The sequence below is a fragment of the Ischnura elegans genome, chromosome X (genome assembly GCF_921293095.1).
Source record: "Ischnura elegans chromosome X, ioIscEleg1.1, whole genome shotgun sequence".
Classification (NCBI taxonomy): Eukaryota; Metazoa; Arthropoda; class Insecta; order Odonata; family Coenagrionidae; genus Ischnura; species Ischnura elegans.
Window position 1 is genome coordinate 76,112,356 of NC_060259.1, and position 16,969 is coordinate 76,129,324.

Consider the following 16,969-nt stretch of genomic DNA (forward strand, 5'->3'; position numbering starts at 1 on the left):
TACATGCATTTTTCGAGCAAATGCAGAGTTGGGTTAAAGAAGAGAAAATCGTATTACACGAATGCCTGGTTATGCAATGACTAAACCAATGAATGAACCAAGTTAGAAGATATTCTATTTTCTGTTCATGCATCCGCACAAGTAGGATAGTTACGTGGTGCATTTTGGCATTAATTCATGCATTTAGTCGTTAACTCTTCCGTATTAATGTATTGTGTAATCAGGCATTAATGCTTCCTTCGACAATCCTTTTGTGCAGCATTACATGTAACATCTAGCGGTGAATTAAGGTGGAAAAGTAGCTCCCTTAACCCTCCGCCTCCATAATTTGTGGAAAAATTGAAAAGATGGTGATCTTTTAGGTCAATCTTCAATGTAAGTTAATATTATTATCAGCTGAAAAAAAGTTATAAAATAATTGATGAAATTCTATATGCGACTTTTCTCTGTGTATCAGAATTCAGACATATTATCTCTGAGATGTGCATAGCACCAAGGAGGACCAGGAAAGGTTCACTGCCACCCTATAAAAATGACCTTTATCTGCCCCTGGCAACATCATCGACCATAACACCTGCGTTAGGGAAGTATCTTGGTAATTTTCTCAAGGCCTATAAATTGGAGCATAACTGACGAAAAGTGCACTGCTTTTTTTTTTAATAATTTTCTTTAAACTGCCCTGTAGCAGAGGCAGTTTAAAGAAAATTATTATTTACTTTCCTTTACCAAAGATACTTGAAAATTTCAGGATGTAGCACTGAAATGTGCCACTTTCTGAACATGTAAAACACCACAGGAAGCACATCATGTGTCGTCAAGTTATGCTGCAATGAAAACTCCCTGGTTGTCTAATTAAGTTTTTATTTTTTGCGATTGTCAAGTTTTTGATTTCTTATTAATAGTCTAATGAAAAGTGATGCAGACATAATAAGTATGTTCATTGAATGGTTTGTGGAAAGGAGAGAGCTTTTCAAAGGCCTAGTGTACCTTGCATAAATTGATTACCCAAGTAAAAATGAATTAATTTCAAGTGCTCTAAAATAGAAATTAAGGCAAATTTTGTGGCCATTCTATTGGAATTAAAGGGGTCAGTGGGTACTACCCATTTCAGTTTTTTTCCTCTATTTTGTTGAAAGAATGCATACACTATCCTAAATTTGAACAGTTTTAAGTGAGAAAAACATTTTAAAGGCTCATCCTAGCAATTTACTTTTTGTCAACTTTTAACATTGTAATATGCAATCAATTTTATGCGGTGAATGAAAATGATGGCCATTTTCTATTTTAGGGTTTAATTATGAAAAACTGAAAACAATAACAAAATAGGTTTGTTTTATTGATTATGAAAAAATTAAGATGTTGCAGAAGGAAACAAACTTTGACAATTTTTTAATGGTGCTGGAAATCAAAGAGTCTGTCAGAGAAAAAAAACTGGAAAATTATGTTTTATTTAAATTTTGAACTGGGAAGTTAAAAGTTGAAAGCTTCAAAAATAAAGACACAAATAATAGTGGCCACCTGTTATATGCCTTCAATTAGACTTTGCATAATATTCCCTGCAATTTTTTATCCCTGCGACTATTCTTATTTTTTACAATTCCGTATTTTCCTTCCAAATTTTGCAATTTTTAGTCTATAAATTTGTTGGCTAGTGTCAGATTTAAATTAAGTACCCTGGGAGGCATTTTAAGAGAAAGAAATCAAAACTTTCCCAATACTTCCCTTGGAAAAACTATATTGTGACTTAACTATTCTAAGACACTACATTGTATATGCTGTCTTTGAGAAAACGATGGGACATTACCAGACATTGGACTTTTCTGAGGATACATATCAAAGTATCATTCTTATCCTAACCCCTGCTTCAGATCTTTTGAGAGTCTTCAGTGTCGGAAGATTCAAAGCTGGCAGTGTGAGTAAATATAACTAGTCTTAGGTCATTTTCCAATCCATGTAGTGTGCACTCATTCCCTTGTTCCCTTTCTCCCTTGCACCCTGCTCCCTTACTAATGCTCTACTGGCGCCATAAAGTGTGAACGGAAATAATGCGAACTATGGACAGTAACGAAATGTGAAGTGCAGGGTCGGGTTAGGACATCTTGTGGTTGATTTAAGAATTAATTTCACCCTGCTACTCGGTTTGTTTACGTTTGTAATTTAGATTGCTTAGTATTTTGACTTTTCTGGCACCGATTGGACGCTCTCTCTTCACATAATAAACAAAAAATTACTTACAACTCCAGTTTAAGATTTCTGAGTTTTCCGTTGCCGCCATTTTCATGTCCACTTCCTACGAGGGGAAGGTATCGAGGGAGCATCCGCATTCCCTTGCTCACTTACCCTTCGTTCCCTTGCGCCCTCGCCGATTGGATCCACCCTTGCTGTCATCACATCCGTAAGTTGACGATCGAAAAGTGCACGAAGGGTGAATAATTGCGAATTGGAAAACTGCCTTACACTTAACTATATGCTTCCAGTCTTATCAATGCCTCATATTTTCCTATTTAAAGTGGGGCTAACTTGCCAATATCATGTTTCAGTGATGCATCTCATACCCTTCCCTCTGTTTACTCAGGAAAGAGCTCATCAACTTCTTATCATAATTTATGGTCACACCATTAAAGCAGAGGTAGAGAACTATTTTTGCAGTTCACACTTTCTTTGAAGTCGTCCTTGGGGTTGCTTTGTTTATGCTAAAGGATCTTTTGCCATATGCTCTCGCACCAAAAGGCTGGAAGGTGCAGCTGAAGTGTGAAGCCGATTGAGGCTACCTCATTATTTGACTCTGTGCAGAGTGTTTGCATTATGAATGCTCTCAATGCTCTGTTTCTCTCAACGGTTGTTCCCATCTAGTCCATTTGCAGCTTTTTGAAGTATATTGAAATTTTTGGGGGATAATCGTATGAAATGTTCCAAGTAAGGTAGTTGTTTAAAATATAATCTCTCAGGTTTTTATATTTTGTTATTCAATCCAGATAAAAAAATAGAGGAATATTTATCCACTAAATATAAAATATCACTCATGAGTAATCATAAATTCTGAGCTGAGTTCACATGAGTTACTTCCCTAATGTACTTTTTAAAGTTCCTATAGCCCTATTTTTGGCTTATGTCATGAGTATAAAAATATGCCATTCTTAGTGGTTGACATTGAGAATCTGGGTGAATAAAATGTCTCTTACATTTATTTTGGATTTCAGCAGGATATCAACAAACGCCTTTCATTGCCTGCTGATCTACACCTTCCTGAATCATTTATTGCTAAGCAAAATGTTAGCCCTACAATTGATGGCCCACTTACCAGAGCCAGCCGAAGGCAATCTCTCTCGGAGATTGGATTTGGGAGGATGGAGACATACACCAAATTGGATAAGTTAGGCCAGGTAAAGTTTACATACAGATATTCTCATTGTGCGCATGGAATTCCAGAAGAATATGCATAAGCCTTTGTTATTATTTTGTCATAGAATAAATCATGATTTCAAAAGGTTTTTTTTTGTAAAAAATTCATTTTATATCTATAAGAAGCAAATTTAAGCTTTGGATGCATGCACAAATAAGCATCAAGTAGATTATGTGAGTGAGTACATGGAGACTTATTAGATATGCCATTTTAAGCTCATTAAAAACTGGAAGAATCAATTGTGGAATGGTATTAAAGATGAACAGGAATGGTGGAGTAATATAAATGAATGTGTCATGTAAGCATGACGTTAGTTAAATTTGTGCGAGGCAACATTGAATTGTATCTCAAAAGCAGCTGTTTTTAGGGAAAAACTTTTATGGCCTGGAAAGAGTGGCATATTGTGGATTGTTAATGATGCAAATAATCTTGAAAATGTCTATTTAATTGAGGAAGAAACCATAGATGATGATGGAAGATTAGAAAATCTGATTTCAGTTGTAATTTATTGTTTTAAGCACCTATATTAAATTTATTTCACTTCATGAACATTTTCTTGTATTATTTAATGTGTTTAGATACACCATTTTGTTGTATTATAATAATATAGTACAGTTTTATAGTTCTGCTGTAAAAAAATGCCTTTATTTTTGTCTTAAGAATTTAAGGGTATTTTCTAGCTGCTAATAATGTGATTAATTGAAATCTGTGTAACTGGACTGTGGTTTTGATCAATCAGATGGGAATTATTTTTCATGAAAGGATGGATTACTTTTCAGGGCACCTATGCCACTGTCTTTAAGGGCCGCTCAAGATTAACAGATAACCTTGTGGCACTGAAGGAAATTCGCCTGGAGCATGAGGAAGGTGCCCCATGCACAGCTATACGGGAAGTCTCGCTGTTGAAGGAGTTGAGGCATGCCAACATTGGTAAGCCTTTCAGCCTCTATTTTATCACCTGCAATGGTCACTTTTTCAATGAAAAGATCCAGGTTGTGGTGATATTTTATTTGATTGTGACATTTTGTAGTAATCGCTTGAGTATTTAAAAAAATTTTATTCAGCAATATTGACACAGCAGTAGTGTTTGTAGTAGTGTATTAAGTGCTAATACTTGCTCTAAAGGAAGAAATTTCCTAACAGATGATCAGCTCCATTGTCATTTGCATTTATGGAATTGAATTTCTTTCTGATGCATATTATTCTATTTGATCTAAGTTATGTTGAGAGGACTCATAACAAGCTTCATATTTTTTATTAATCTTTGTCATCATCAAGTGTGTGGTGGGGTGTCAGGTGCATAAAGTCTGGTATATTCAGAATGTGGGTAGGCTACTGAATGTTCTCCTCTCTTATTCTGGAGGGACCGAAGGAGTTATGTTGGTAGTGATTATTGTGATTCCAGATCCCTTGCAGAGTTGATTACAGTGTTTGGAAGACGTATCAGGACATGTAATATTTAACAGTTTTCTGTGAAAATGGGTCCAGTTATTAACAATATTAATAATTGTAAAACTACTCCAGAGCTTTAATGACTATATATTTAATTTTGCTTTGAATAAGCAATGAAAAGGCAAAAAGCAGCTGGTAAAATCTTTAGTTTGTTGGCCTGTATAATGTATTCATGATTGACTAGTCTTGTATCTTTGAGAGGCACACTCAAACCATCCATGCTTTATTGTTGAAATGAGTATTGTATTCATTTTTGCCATAGCCTTCCATGCATAGCCTTGTTCCATGGCATTAATTATTGCTTAAATGTAAAAATTGTTTTTCAGTACGCATGAATTATGACGTACAGTAGACTCCCGATTATCCAGCTGCGGTATATCCGTGTTGTGGATTATCAGTGCATGATTTTTCACTCTTGCTCAATATTTTCTGTGATCTTCATAAAAAAATTAATTCGGACGAAAAATCACCGGAATTACTGCATTAATGCGAGGATACACAGGGCTTAGTATTTCCGTTAGAATCCCCTTCGTAAAGCGGAAGCGATCACGCACTAGCTGCATTCACGGGAGCACCGTGTTCCTGTTTTCCAAGCCTCGCAGCGCACGCCCGCACTCCGTGATCACGGATACACGCCCCGCAGCAGTTGCAACCCGGGCAACTTGTGCAAGATGCCACTACATGGTGTGGTGCCTGTAAGTGTAGTTTCCCACGTCAAGCAGTGGTTTTGATGCATTTGTGCGTACCACTTTTCTGTATCTGTGATCAAAAAGCCACAAATGTGTGGTTTTCAAAACCAGGCCTTACCTGGAGCATTAACAATAGGAGTACAACCATGCTATCGCCGCTTAAAGGGTCGTGAACTGGCAAAGAAAGCTCTCAATGAGTCCAGGAAGCACTCTTAAATAACAGAATAACTGCATAAATAATAATATATTATTTTTTACGTAAATGAAGAACATTACAAGACTTTAAAGTGAAAGTTTGGGTTATCCATGTTTTCTGATTGTTTGTGCCATCTCTCCCCATCATTAGCCCAGATAATCGGGTGTGTGCTGTACTTTAAGTAATTCTTTCATAAATAATATTTTATATGAATTGGTGATGATGGGATATAATTTCACGATAATTGTGAGAGGAATATATTATGTATCGGTGGCAAACTTTATAAAGTTTTAACAACTTTGAGCAAGAAAAATGTAGAATATCCATCTCCAGATGTCTACCACTCAATGGTTGTGCTTCTATCTCCCTCCCTTCAGCAATTTAACCCTCTATTCAAAGCCTCTAGTGATGTTTAGGGAAAAGTTTAGCTGGCCTTAGTCAACAGCTTCAAGTTTTGCCGGGATTCATTGAGTTATTATGACATCCAATCGCCATTTGCAGTTGAGTGACACACTTAATTCATTAGCTTAACTCATGGAAGCACCAAGGGCAGTGATTTTTTTTCCTTTGTTAGCTTTAATCTTTATCTGCTGCTTGACAATAAATGGATTTCATGCAAAGACTTGCAGTAAAATATTTTTTGTTGTTGAAAATATTCATTTTGTTGGCAAAAAATTAATTTCTGATATAACTTAGTGCTAATGACAAAATTTATTTTTATGACACAAATTTAAATTAAATGTGTTTAAAAAATAAAAATTGGAGATTTCATCACACATTTGAGATAAAAGCTGTTCACCAATTTAAAAATTATGATTTAGAAAAATTTAGATTTAGATTTAAAAAATTAGATGACTTTGGATGAAGGAAATGGTGTTTTGGCAGCAACACTGTATTGATCCTACCGCGATTATTTCGTCATTTCCCTGAATACATTAAATGCAGTTGTATATATTCAGCAAAGGTTTAATTAAAAACTATATGAAAACTCAGTTGAAAGTTCTATCCACATAACTCTTATATGCTTCAATGCATCAGAACATGGTGGCTCCTAGACTTCACAATCCACAGCAAAAGAGGGTAGGGGAGGGGAAAGTTAGGATGGGAAGTTGAAGACTTGATGTGTTGTGGGGAAGGATATCTCTAGTGAATACACAGTCATGTAGGCATCATAATATATGTATTGGCATCTTAGGCAGTGCGATATCTTTAAGCTAGATCAAAGATTCAATTATTGAAATAGTGTTATGCTATTGTGAGTGTTAGAATTGGTCTAAATTAAAACCTAGACATCTCGTTTTAACTTATTAGGGATATGCTAGTGCTAAAAGTAGCATGCGTTCAAGCGTGCTAATTATGGTCATCATATGCTCTATGCCAATGCTCTGTTAGCTTCTCGATTCTAGGTCTAAGATTTTTGACATTTAGTGGTATGAACTTATAAAATTGTCCCACTACTGTAAGGGAGTAAATATTATTTTACCATGTCACTCAATAATACTATGTGGCATAAAATTATATGTACTACCACAGGCATCTTGAGCTGTGGTGTAGCTAAGGGGGAGGTCTGGGGGTCCGGACCACCCCCCTGAAATATAAAAACACAGTTACTTTGCTTCATAAAAGAAAACAACATATTGAAAAATCATGAATTTACATAATATTTCTTTGACAAATGAAGTTTTTTTAATGATGAAAAGTGTTAAAAGTAGTTTAAAACTCTCTAATTAGTACCCTGTTTTTCAAAAATCTTCCCCCTGATTTTGGACCCCCTCCGGAACAAAATTTCAGGCTACCCCACTGAATTTTTTCGAGAATATTGAGGTCAAAATCTTGTGGGATTCAAGTAGTATTTTTATCTTGCTTGCTCTCAAATTCGGTACTTACTCAGCCCTATTTACAATGCATAATTTTGTGAACTTTCTTTCCCATTCATCCAGGTAAAATGTATTAAAAATTTTGTTGATAAAATTGAGGCTGTAGAATATATGAGTGATGATATGTCATTTTTCTTTTCTACTTTGCAGTTACGCTTCATGATATTGTTCACACTGAAAAGTCACTGACTTTAGTATTTGAATATTTAGAGAAAGACCTCAAGCAGTACATGGATGATTGTGGAAACATTATCAGTATGAATGATGTCAAGGTAATGAAATTTTATATCCTCTAACTCATCCCTGCTTATTTTTATATTAATATTTTATTCTAATGTTTGCATCATTTTGCCTGGTCTTCATGTATATCTATAGGAATTAATATACCAACTTTTACTTGGCATTATTGGCCATTGTTATTCAAATTCTCATTGTTCATTGCTCTCAAGTGCTGTATGCATGAATATTTATACTGAAGGAAGTAATGACACATGAAAATAACCTTGCTTCAAATGTTTTTGAAGTGTTTCTATCTCATCAGTACATATTTTCTGGCCTCATGCTCTAATGATTTTTCGTGTCGTTTTAATGGTAAACTGTTTCAGGTTTTGGTTTTTGGTAGTCATTTTGTGCTTTGTTGAAGCGTAAAGTTTGCAATAGCTTCTTTAAACCACAGTATTTTACCATAACAATCTTTGGAAGGTGCAGTGTAATAGTTATATAGTGTGAATTTGATGAGATTTTTAGAAATTGATCAGGAAATTTAAATATGTAAAAGTATTCCAGCATAATGGAAGAAAATAGGCAATAAAATAATTTAACAAAGGACGAGTTAGTCCGTGTTTCTTGTCTACACTGATTCTTTCTTGATTTCTGGTACTTTTTCTTGATTCCTGAACTAAATCAGGTGTTTCATTTTCAAAAAGTATAATTAATGACTTTCATTAGGATTTAATGGAAGCTGCCTAAAATAGCATGTCAAGTCATCTAGTAATATATCCATGTCACTCTATTTAAAGTTTTAGGAAAATTATGCTTAAACAAATATACCAAATATGGTTTTGCTCATATTATTTCAGTTCTCATTCTTTTGATTCTGTGTCTGGTTGTAAGCTATAGAATCGTAGAACCAAGAACCAAACCATGGATAGGAATAAAAAATAATGTGATTAATATTTATGCATCAATCTATCTCCATTGAGAAACAGAGGGTTAGAAAGCCCTTAAGTCTAAACCATTTCAAAATAATATTATGCATATTTAATTTGCTTAACAGACACTGTATATATGATACAATTTCTTGGCTAGCTTGTAATCCATCTCATTAATGTTCAGATTTGGTGAAGGTAAGAAGGAATCCACATAACTATTACTTGACATTGTAAAAACACTAATCTAACAGGTATAATGAGGCAGCCTTTTTGAAAGCTGTCGTTCTTTCAACTCTTCATAATAAAATAATGATGTCTCTTTCTTTTGAGTCTAAGAGGAGCTCATTTGCTTAAAGTTGCTGTTCTAACAGCTCTAATTTACTCATAAGTGCCCAAGAGTCGAATGCTTTTCAATTTTTTTCAAAGCAAGAAATTATATATGTACTTATGGCCAACTTTCAGAAAAACTCAAAAGTTTCCAAGGTCTTAATTGTTGATCACTGATTATCTGTGATACTAAAATCACAAATTATTTTAATATTGAGAATGTGTACATATTTTTGAAAATGATAATTCATGGGTGTAAATAGTTGATTGAATTCTGTTCTCCTCACTATTTTTCCATGTGTGAAAGGTATGTTTTCCTTGGCACAAAATACAGGCCTGTGGATTTAGTAGGTCTTTATCCTTTTGGAAATATAAGAATGCCACGAGGTGAATGAGATATTTGAAATTTGTTAAATTTGTTTATCTTTGATTCCAAGATGTTTGTGTTAGTCTTGCTTGAAAAAGTGTTCTCGTTTAAATCTTACATGTAAGAGCGAGGGGATAAAGTGCTTTTCTTGTCATGTAACTATTGTTAATAGAACTTTAAACTTAGCTTTTGAAACAGCAGAAAATGTAGAGGAGAAAACCATGTGAAGATAATAATAACTGGAGTGCCATTTAGAATATGAGAGTGTAATAAGTTACCAAAATTTAACTTGTTCTCATTCTCAGTTCAGAAGAAATAAATGTGGCATTATATGCTGTTAATTATTAAATTTTGGATCATATCTTGGATAATTTCTCTAAATGCGCAATACTGTTGTTGTATCTGTCACTTAGGGTACCTCCTTTTAACACCAGGCTGTGCAGTTTATTTAATTTTCCTTTTCTACTCAATAATTACTCCTTCTGTATGCTGCGGTATCGTTCATCGGGGATGATAGTGAATATCAAGAGATGCTGACTATTTTTATATGAGTGCAAAGGACTTTAAAAGATATGGGAGAAATACTTTTGCACAATTCTTAGCAGTTATCATTCTTTATCTCGTTTGAATAAGTCAGTTGTAGTTCACCTTGATGCCTACTTATTTTCTGTTATTCATTACAAAGCTGTTGCTTATCTTTTGCATTCATTTTTCTCTTCTTTTATGCAATATAATTCAAATTTACTGATGCAAATGGTTTTTTTACTCATTTAATAAAAATATTGGTATGTATTAATCAACCATGCCTTTAAAAAATTTGCGATGATCACTCTTTGAAACTCTGTATTGCAGCTTTGTAATCTTTTAATTTGACATGCTTCATAAATCAAAGGAAATATTTCTTACTTTCTGATATTTTTTAACTTTCACAGTGGAGTATAATATTAATCAGATGTTTAATGAAGAGAAGATTATGTTCTCATCAATGAATCAAAGTATTTTTCAATCCCAATCCACAGATATTTTTATTTCAACTATTGAGGGGACTCTCCTATTGTCACCGAAGGAGGATTCTTCACAGAGATTTGAAGCCCCAAAATTTGCTAATCAACGAGAGAGGGGAACTAAAGGTAAGAATACTCCTTTCACTGCCAAGTCTGACTCTTGAAACATGACATAATTTTAATCTTCTTGCTGTAGCTTAGGCTGTTATTGTTGTGGATTGCAATATGTTGCTTGCCGGTGTGCATATGTTTTTTTCGTGAAATGCATACTTTCTTCCTTTATAGAAATGATAGTATGTAGATATCAGTAGTTCATTGAATTTTTTCTTCCTTCCTATTGTTTCTCTGGTTGTACAAAAGATTAACCTTGGCACAAAATAGAGAACATTGGTTTTTTTTGTCCTTATCCTTAGTTGCGATATTAGAAATATATCAATGATAGTAACTTAAGCATTTTTATTAGGGATGGTCGGTTCGGATACCTCGGATCCAAATATCCGTGGATATTACCCTTCGTCGGATACATTGAATCTAAAGTCACGGAAGACATCGGATCTGGATCCGAAATTTTAAATAATAGCTTCAGTGAATGCAACACCCCATAAGGGTGGAAAGAGTTCCGATTCTATCTTCGAATGCACCGTCGCATGCGATTCTTGTCCTACTCATGAACCGTTTTGTTTGAAAGCTCTCGCAGAGGTTTCGTCGGAGAACTTGAGCCGTGGAAAATAAAAAAGACAAAATACGACTGGCACATAGTGTGACTCTTCCCAAGAGATTGAACAATCATCGGGGGAATCTCAACGTCAGGAATTTGAAAATGCATTTGGATCCAAAAATATCCGATCCGAAAGATCCGGCTCCGAAAATCAAGGATCCGATCTGAATCCGGGTCTGAAAAAAATCCTGGATCCCTCCATCCCTAATTTTTATCTTTGATTCATAGAAGTATGAGTGAGCCAACACATGCTTGAGAAAATATGTTCCAGAAAATCTTAATTTTAAATCAAATGACCATGTGTAACCTATCACTCTGGACATAGAGGTGCATGTACATACTTCCCTGCTCATCTTAGGGTAATGGGTTCAAGTGTTATTGGTTAAATCTAGGACCTAAACCATCATTTTAATTGGTGCATCACCATTTTGACACTCTTTTCACCTTTTGCACACAGGTACAAGGCACGCAAGGGTAGACAATTCGCGCAAAAATTGTCTACCCTTATCAATATTACAGAATTGATTTTATATCTTAATCAATCAACTTATTGTGTCAGAAAAATATTATAGTTTAGTTAAAAAGCTGTTATGTCAAAATGGTAGTGTCAGAGAATTTTTTTTTTTTTTTTGTAGTTTTGTAATCAACATGGTATATTTATATTATATTTCAAGGGCATATTTATCAATCAATTATGTCTTGAATTAGATTTAAAGAGATGTGCTCATGACTGCTTGGGTAAAATGTTCTCGGGTGGCTTACTGTTTTGAATACATATGTATGTAAGTAAGTACGAGTGTGTCCTAATTCATACATTTTTTGCAAATCATATTACATACCAAGTAGTCGTTGCAATTTGTTCCTGCACTATGGCAAGGTATGATAGTGACTCAGTGCGCCCAGTATATTTTTGTGCATAGAGATGAACTGAAATTGAACATCAAATTCAGCATGTTGTATTGATTTCACAAGTATGTTAGCATTTGAATGCAATATGCATATCTAATTCTTAATCTGCTAAAATAGTTTATCCTTGTGAGGAGCAAAAATGAAACCATGTATCAACCTCATTATTTAATAAATTCAAGGTCATTAGCTAATTCAAAATTGCATTACAAATTTACGTGATAGATATGTAAACTCTTCTCTTACAGTACATACTATCAGGGTTCCCACTCAACCGTGAAAACCTTAAAACCATGAATAAGCCTTGAATTTAGTCCATCGTGAAAAAACCTGGAAGAAGCCGTGAATTTCGTCATAAAACCTTAAAAATCTCTCCAACTTCTCATAGAACTACGATTTACAGATCAAAAGAAAAATCGATACGTCGATCGTGTTTCAGGGTCAGTCACACACAGACACTGTCCAAGCATTTATCTCCACGCGTGTATTCAAAGTGCAATTATTGGTCTGTGTGCCATGATGACACATTGATCATGAGGCTGTGATAGGAAGAGAAGTAAACAGTGTTCATTAACTTAGGCGAAAAATCAGACACTTCTTCACTTCCCTACCCAATTTCCCACTCACAACCTTTAGCCGGACCTGAAATTTGGTATCGATAGGTGACGTCATGAGAGAGAGCACTTTCATTGCTGCGTTTTGCATTCACGGTGTCTGTCGCGTTTGATAAATTTTTAGTTGGCATGTGGCCGGTGATTGTTACATCATCAATATTTCTGCCTTAAATGGCTTATCAATAGACCGTGAATTTGGTGACATTTAGATCGTGAAAACTTGGAAAAACCATGAATTTTATAATGTAGTTTGAGTGGGAACCCTGACTATATTCTTTTAGAAGCATCAGGATATAAAAAGAGTTTTTCCCTAGTCATCAGCTATTTTTTATCAGCTTAACTTGTCATTGTAAAACTTCTAAATCATGTTTAGCACTCTTGATTGGAGTTCTATACCTACATGGCTCATCCAAGCTGTATTCCAAATGGCAAGGTATATATTCAGATTTAGGAATTGGGCATTTGGTAGATTGGGATTTCATGGAGGAGTTTGGACACCATTAGCATGGGTGTTGCTGTCCATCAAACTTGGATGTTGTAGGAAAAAGAAATAAAATTTGAAAACTTGCTGATGGATGTTTAAACCTTACATTAAACTACTGGGACGTCTTCAATTGCAAACATTATTTTAAAATATTTCCTCATTGCTATGATGCATTTGTTAAGTTCGTATGGCATGAGACAAATTGTGCTCTTAGCTTTCATTTTCGTTTGGTATTTAGAGTCAATTCAATGACTGATATTTCTGTGAAATATCCTTTGGCAAATCTTTCAGTGCTGATTGATCTTTAGAAATATGGATTGCTGATTAGTTGAAATCTGTGATCCAAGTTTACCTCATCATAAGTAAACTTCCTAATGTCTACTTTCTTATGGTGTTGTTCTGATACTTTCTGCCCTTTCTTTCCTGTCTGCATGTATGATTAAATATTAAATCATAATGAAGTATTTTCATGTCATTGATCTAGTCTGTTACTGATTAATATTTGCATAAGTTTTGAGGTTACGTGTGTAGTTTTAAGTTGACTGGGTCTGTGTAAATTTTACTTTAATCATACTTGTTCGATGTTTCATGATGTTATCCGTCTGATGAAATTATATATATGCATTATATTGGACCTTTTACTTGTACACGAAATTCTTTTCATTAAGATAACTTCACTCTTTTTAAAATATTAGTTTTATTGTTTCCAAAAATGTAAGCCGAGAAAGAATAATGCATTTTCTAAATGAATTGTGAAAAAATTCTGGTTAATATTTATTGAGAAACATTAGAAATAGGATAAAGGATTAGTGCATTGTTAATCACATTAAATAATCACCACATTAACAACATGGCAAATGTATATGCACATGCATCTTCATTAGTTTGGATACTCTGTTGAGTATTTGTGAATAAATATTCATTAATACCATTGTCATTGCATTTGGACACATTATTATTAAAAAATATTATTTAAAAAAGCTGTCCGTAAATAAATTACAGTCTTGCTGAAAATTTTGCATAGTACTTATACCAAAACGAAGTACTGTGTCACCGAAAGGGAAAAAGCTATTTTTAACTTTCATTTTCAATCCTAGATAGCTATACATATTACCCATGCTTTGAAATTATTGATAATATTGTATCTGAAAATTAGAATCTTGTATTTTATGATCAAGCTTTGGAAAGTAATGATAATGACCATCAACCCATCATAGCTCTAGCCTGAAATATCTGCCTGGACAGCTACTCATCAAGTATTGAGATTTTCAAATATTTTGACGGAAAGGGCAATTTAATACTTCGTCAATACTTGTATTGCCTCCCCTATGCACCTTCCTAATGAGTTGGGACTCACTTCTATGTTGTGTCCTTCCTAAATCCCTTGCATTTATGAGCTGGGGTGCAACTCAAGTGTTGACTGTCTTTCTTGAGTTTGAGTTGTATCCATTGGAGGACTGTGATCTCCTCGGTGCCTTTCAGTAAGAGTGGGCTAATGCTGATGCCAGGTTTCTCCCCACCCTTCCTTGCCTACCCTTCCCACATGGCTTAAGTGACTTTAGCTGTTGGTCACCTGATCCAATTACCATACCATATCTTGAAAGTAAACAGTGAATGGAAAATCACATCAGAAACTTTGACGTATTCATAGGCATACCATGACTTTATTTTCCATCCTATGGAAACTTCTTGGTTATACCATTTTTCTGAACTGATGGCGGCTGACCTTGAGCGTGCTCGAAACCCACCCACTCTTCTAGCCAATCACAGAAGAGCGGCAGGAGAAAGTGTGGAAGAGCCCACAGTCTCTCTCCAAACTCCGTGCAGTGCACATCGCTCTCCAGCTAGCAGTGTTGCCAAGCCGAACATTTGGAGATCGCACAGCACTCGTTCTGCCGCCCCTGAAAGTACCGTTATTCCCAAGGATGGCAACACCGGTCGGCCGGATGGAGGGGAGCGGAGGGGAAAAGGGAAGGGGATGGAGGGGAATGGAGAGGTGGAAGGGGCAGCTCTTCTCATTGGCTAGTTTCTATTTTCCACCCAGCCGCCGTCAGTTCGGAAAAATGGTATAGCACATTCCTTACATTGGGCTTTTAGACGAATTTTCCCATTGCGCCGACGTGTTATTCTTTTTTCTTTCGTTTTAATACTTGGATCCTTTCCATTTGAGTTTTCGTGTGCATTCCACTCTGCACGCTGCGTCAGTCACGTCACATTAGTGGCACCGAAGTACCTGTGACCGATGGCGTGCTCTGAGCGGCCGAAAGAAAGGCTAAATCTTCAGTCAAAATGACTGAAGCAGTGTGAAGACAAAGTACATGTTTCCGTCATTATGACCGAAGTGGCGCTGAATGTGTTAGTGAATTTCAAATTGAGGGTTGCGATGTTGGTAATGTATATCTTTATGTAATTTCATTTTCTTATGACAGCTTGCTGATTTTGGATTGGCTCGAGCTAAGTCAGTGCCCACAAAAACCTACTCCAATGAAGTGGTCACTTTGTGGTATCGGCCTCCAGATGTTCTTCTGGGCTCAACGGAATACTCAACACCAATAGATATCTGGTAAGGCTCCCTTTTATTTATTTCATCACTTCATTTTGGATCTTAATCTGTTTGTTATCATTGAATTTATAAACTGGCATTGGCTACTGGCTACATACCCTTAACACATTCAATGCGGGCCCGATTTTCATGAAAGTTGAAAGAATCGGCTGATAAAAAATTTTTTGCTTAATTTGAGTATAGTACAGTTCCTTATGCATGTTTATATATGATTTGAGTAATGTTTTTAATTATTTATGCAAAAATTGGCATCGTGTCAATTGACGTGCACCGTTATTCTTAATCGCCAGGTTTGAAAAATAAGTGTGTTGACTATATTTCAGGATAAGTACAAATGTTCATGAAGTTTGCAGCGAAGCTATTTGTGTCACTTTAGCGCTGTTTTTTGTCATTGGTGTTGGGGATTATCATAGGCAAAAAAAAGAAATTGAATGTGCTATGGGGCTGCACTATCTGAGTCATGAAATCAATGTACGACGAAGCGTCCCGGATCAAATTAAACGAAGTTTTTTCGGCAAGCATAACTTATACTGAATTAACGATAAAATAAGGCTTTGTTATGTATGAGAATGAATTGATTTCTGCCACTAATACCTTGATTTACAAGTACTTAAAACTTTTCCTCAAAATTTAATCAGAGGATTCGGAATTCAGAAGTCGAACGAAACAAATGAAATACGAGCTCAATTTTATGTGCTGATGGAACGAAAGCCTTCCTCTCCTAGCCACATAATCTGCCGAGTGTATTGCTCTGTTTCAATGATATGGTGAAAGTGCTACACAATAGGCTTAATCTTGAAAATGGGGTCCTTAGATGTTCCATCCACTGGATTTCCGATGAAATGCAGAATGTGTCTCATCATCATGTCCTAGGTCCTGTAGCATGTTACGTGAGAAATAATGATGCCCAAATTTCGCATCAGTACTCCATTAGTTGGGTAGCTGGTGTGGAGAAATAATCCCCATGAGGAAGATAAGTCCTAGGAAAACTTTGAACTCCTCTGCTGGTAGGGTTTTTCAGTTCGTTATATGAGCTCTAATGGAGACACGTCTAAGAAAGAGTCCCTCTGCAAATATGTTTGTTTCCTCGACGACAGACTGTGAGGGAGTGTGAGAAACATTGGGTTAGGCCCTGAATGGCCGAATCCTCTTATTTCTGCAACTCTTTCCATTTATAATTGTAATTGAACTGACATTAAGTTTAAATTCTGGAGTGAT

At 35.4% G+C, this 16,969-nt stretch overlaps 1 protein-coding gene across 4 annotated transcripts in view; it reads left to right on the forward strand.

Annotated features, from left to right (window-relative positions):
- The window catches only part of LOC124170879 (cyclin-dependent kinase 17-like), a 53,703-nt gene that overhangs the window by 29,656 nt on the left and 7,078 nt on the right, over positions 1-16,969 (forward strand). For 3 of the 4 annotated variants that reach the window (XM_046549896.1, XM_046549900.1, XM_046549899.1), the window contains exons 3-7: positions 3,201-3,383; positions 4,183-4,333; positions 7,768-7,889; positions 10,482-10,592; positions 15,618-15,751. In XM_046549896.1, coding sequence (XP_046405852.1) covers positions 3,201-3,383; positions 4,183-4,333; positions 7,768-7,889; positions 10,482-10,592; positions 15,618-15,751 — 701 coding nt within the window. The remainder of the gene's footprint in view (positions 1-3,200; positions 3,384-4,182; positions 4,334-7,767; positions 7,890-10,481; positions 10,593-15,617; positions 15,752-16,969) is intronic. The other variant, XM_046549898.1, reaches the window with a different exon arrangement.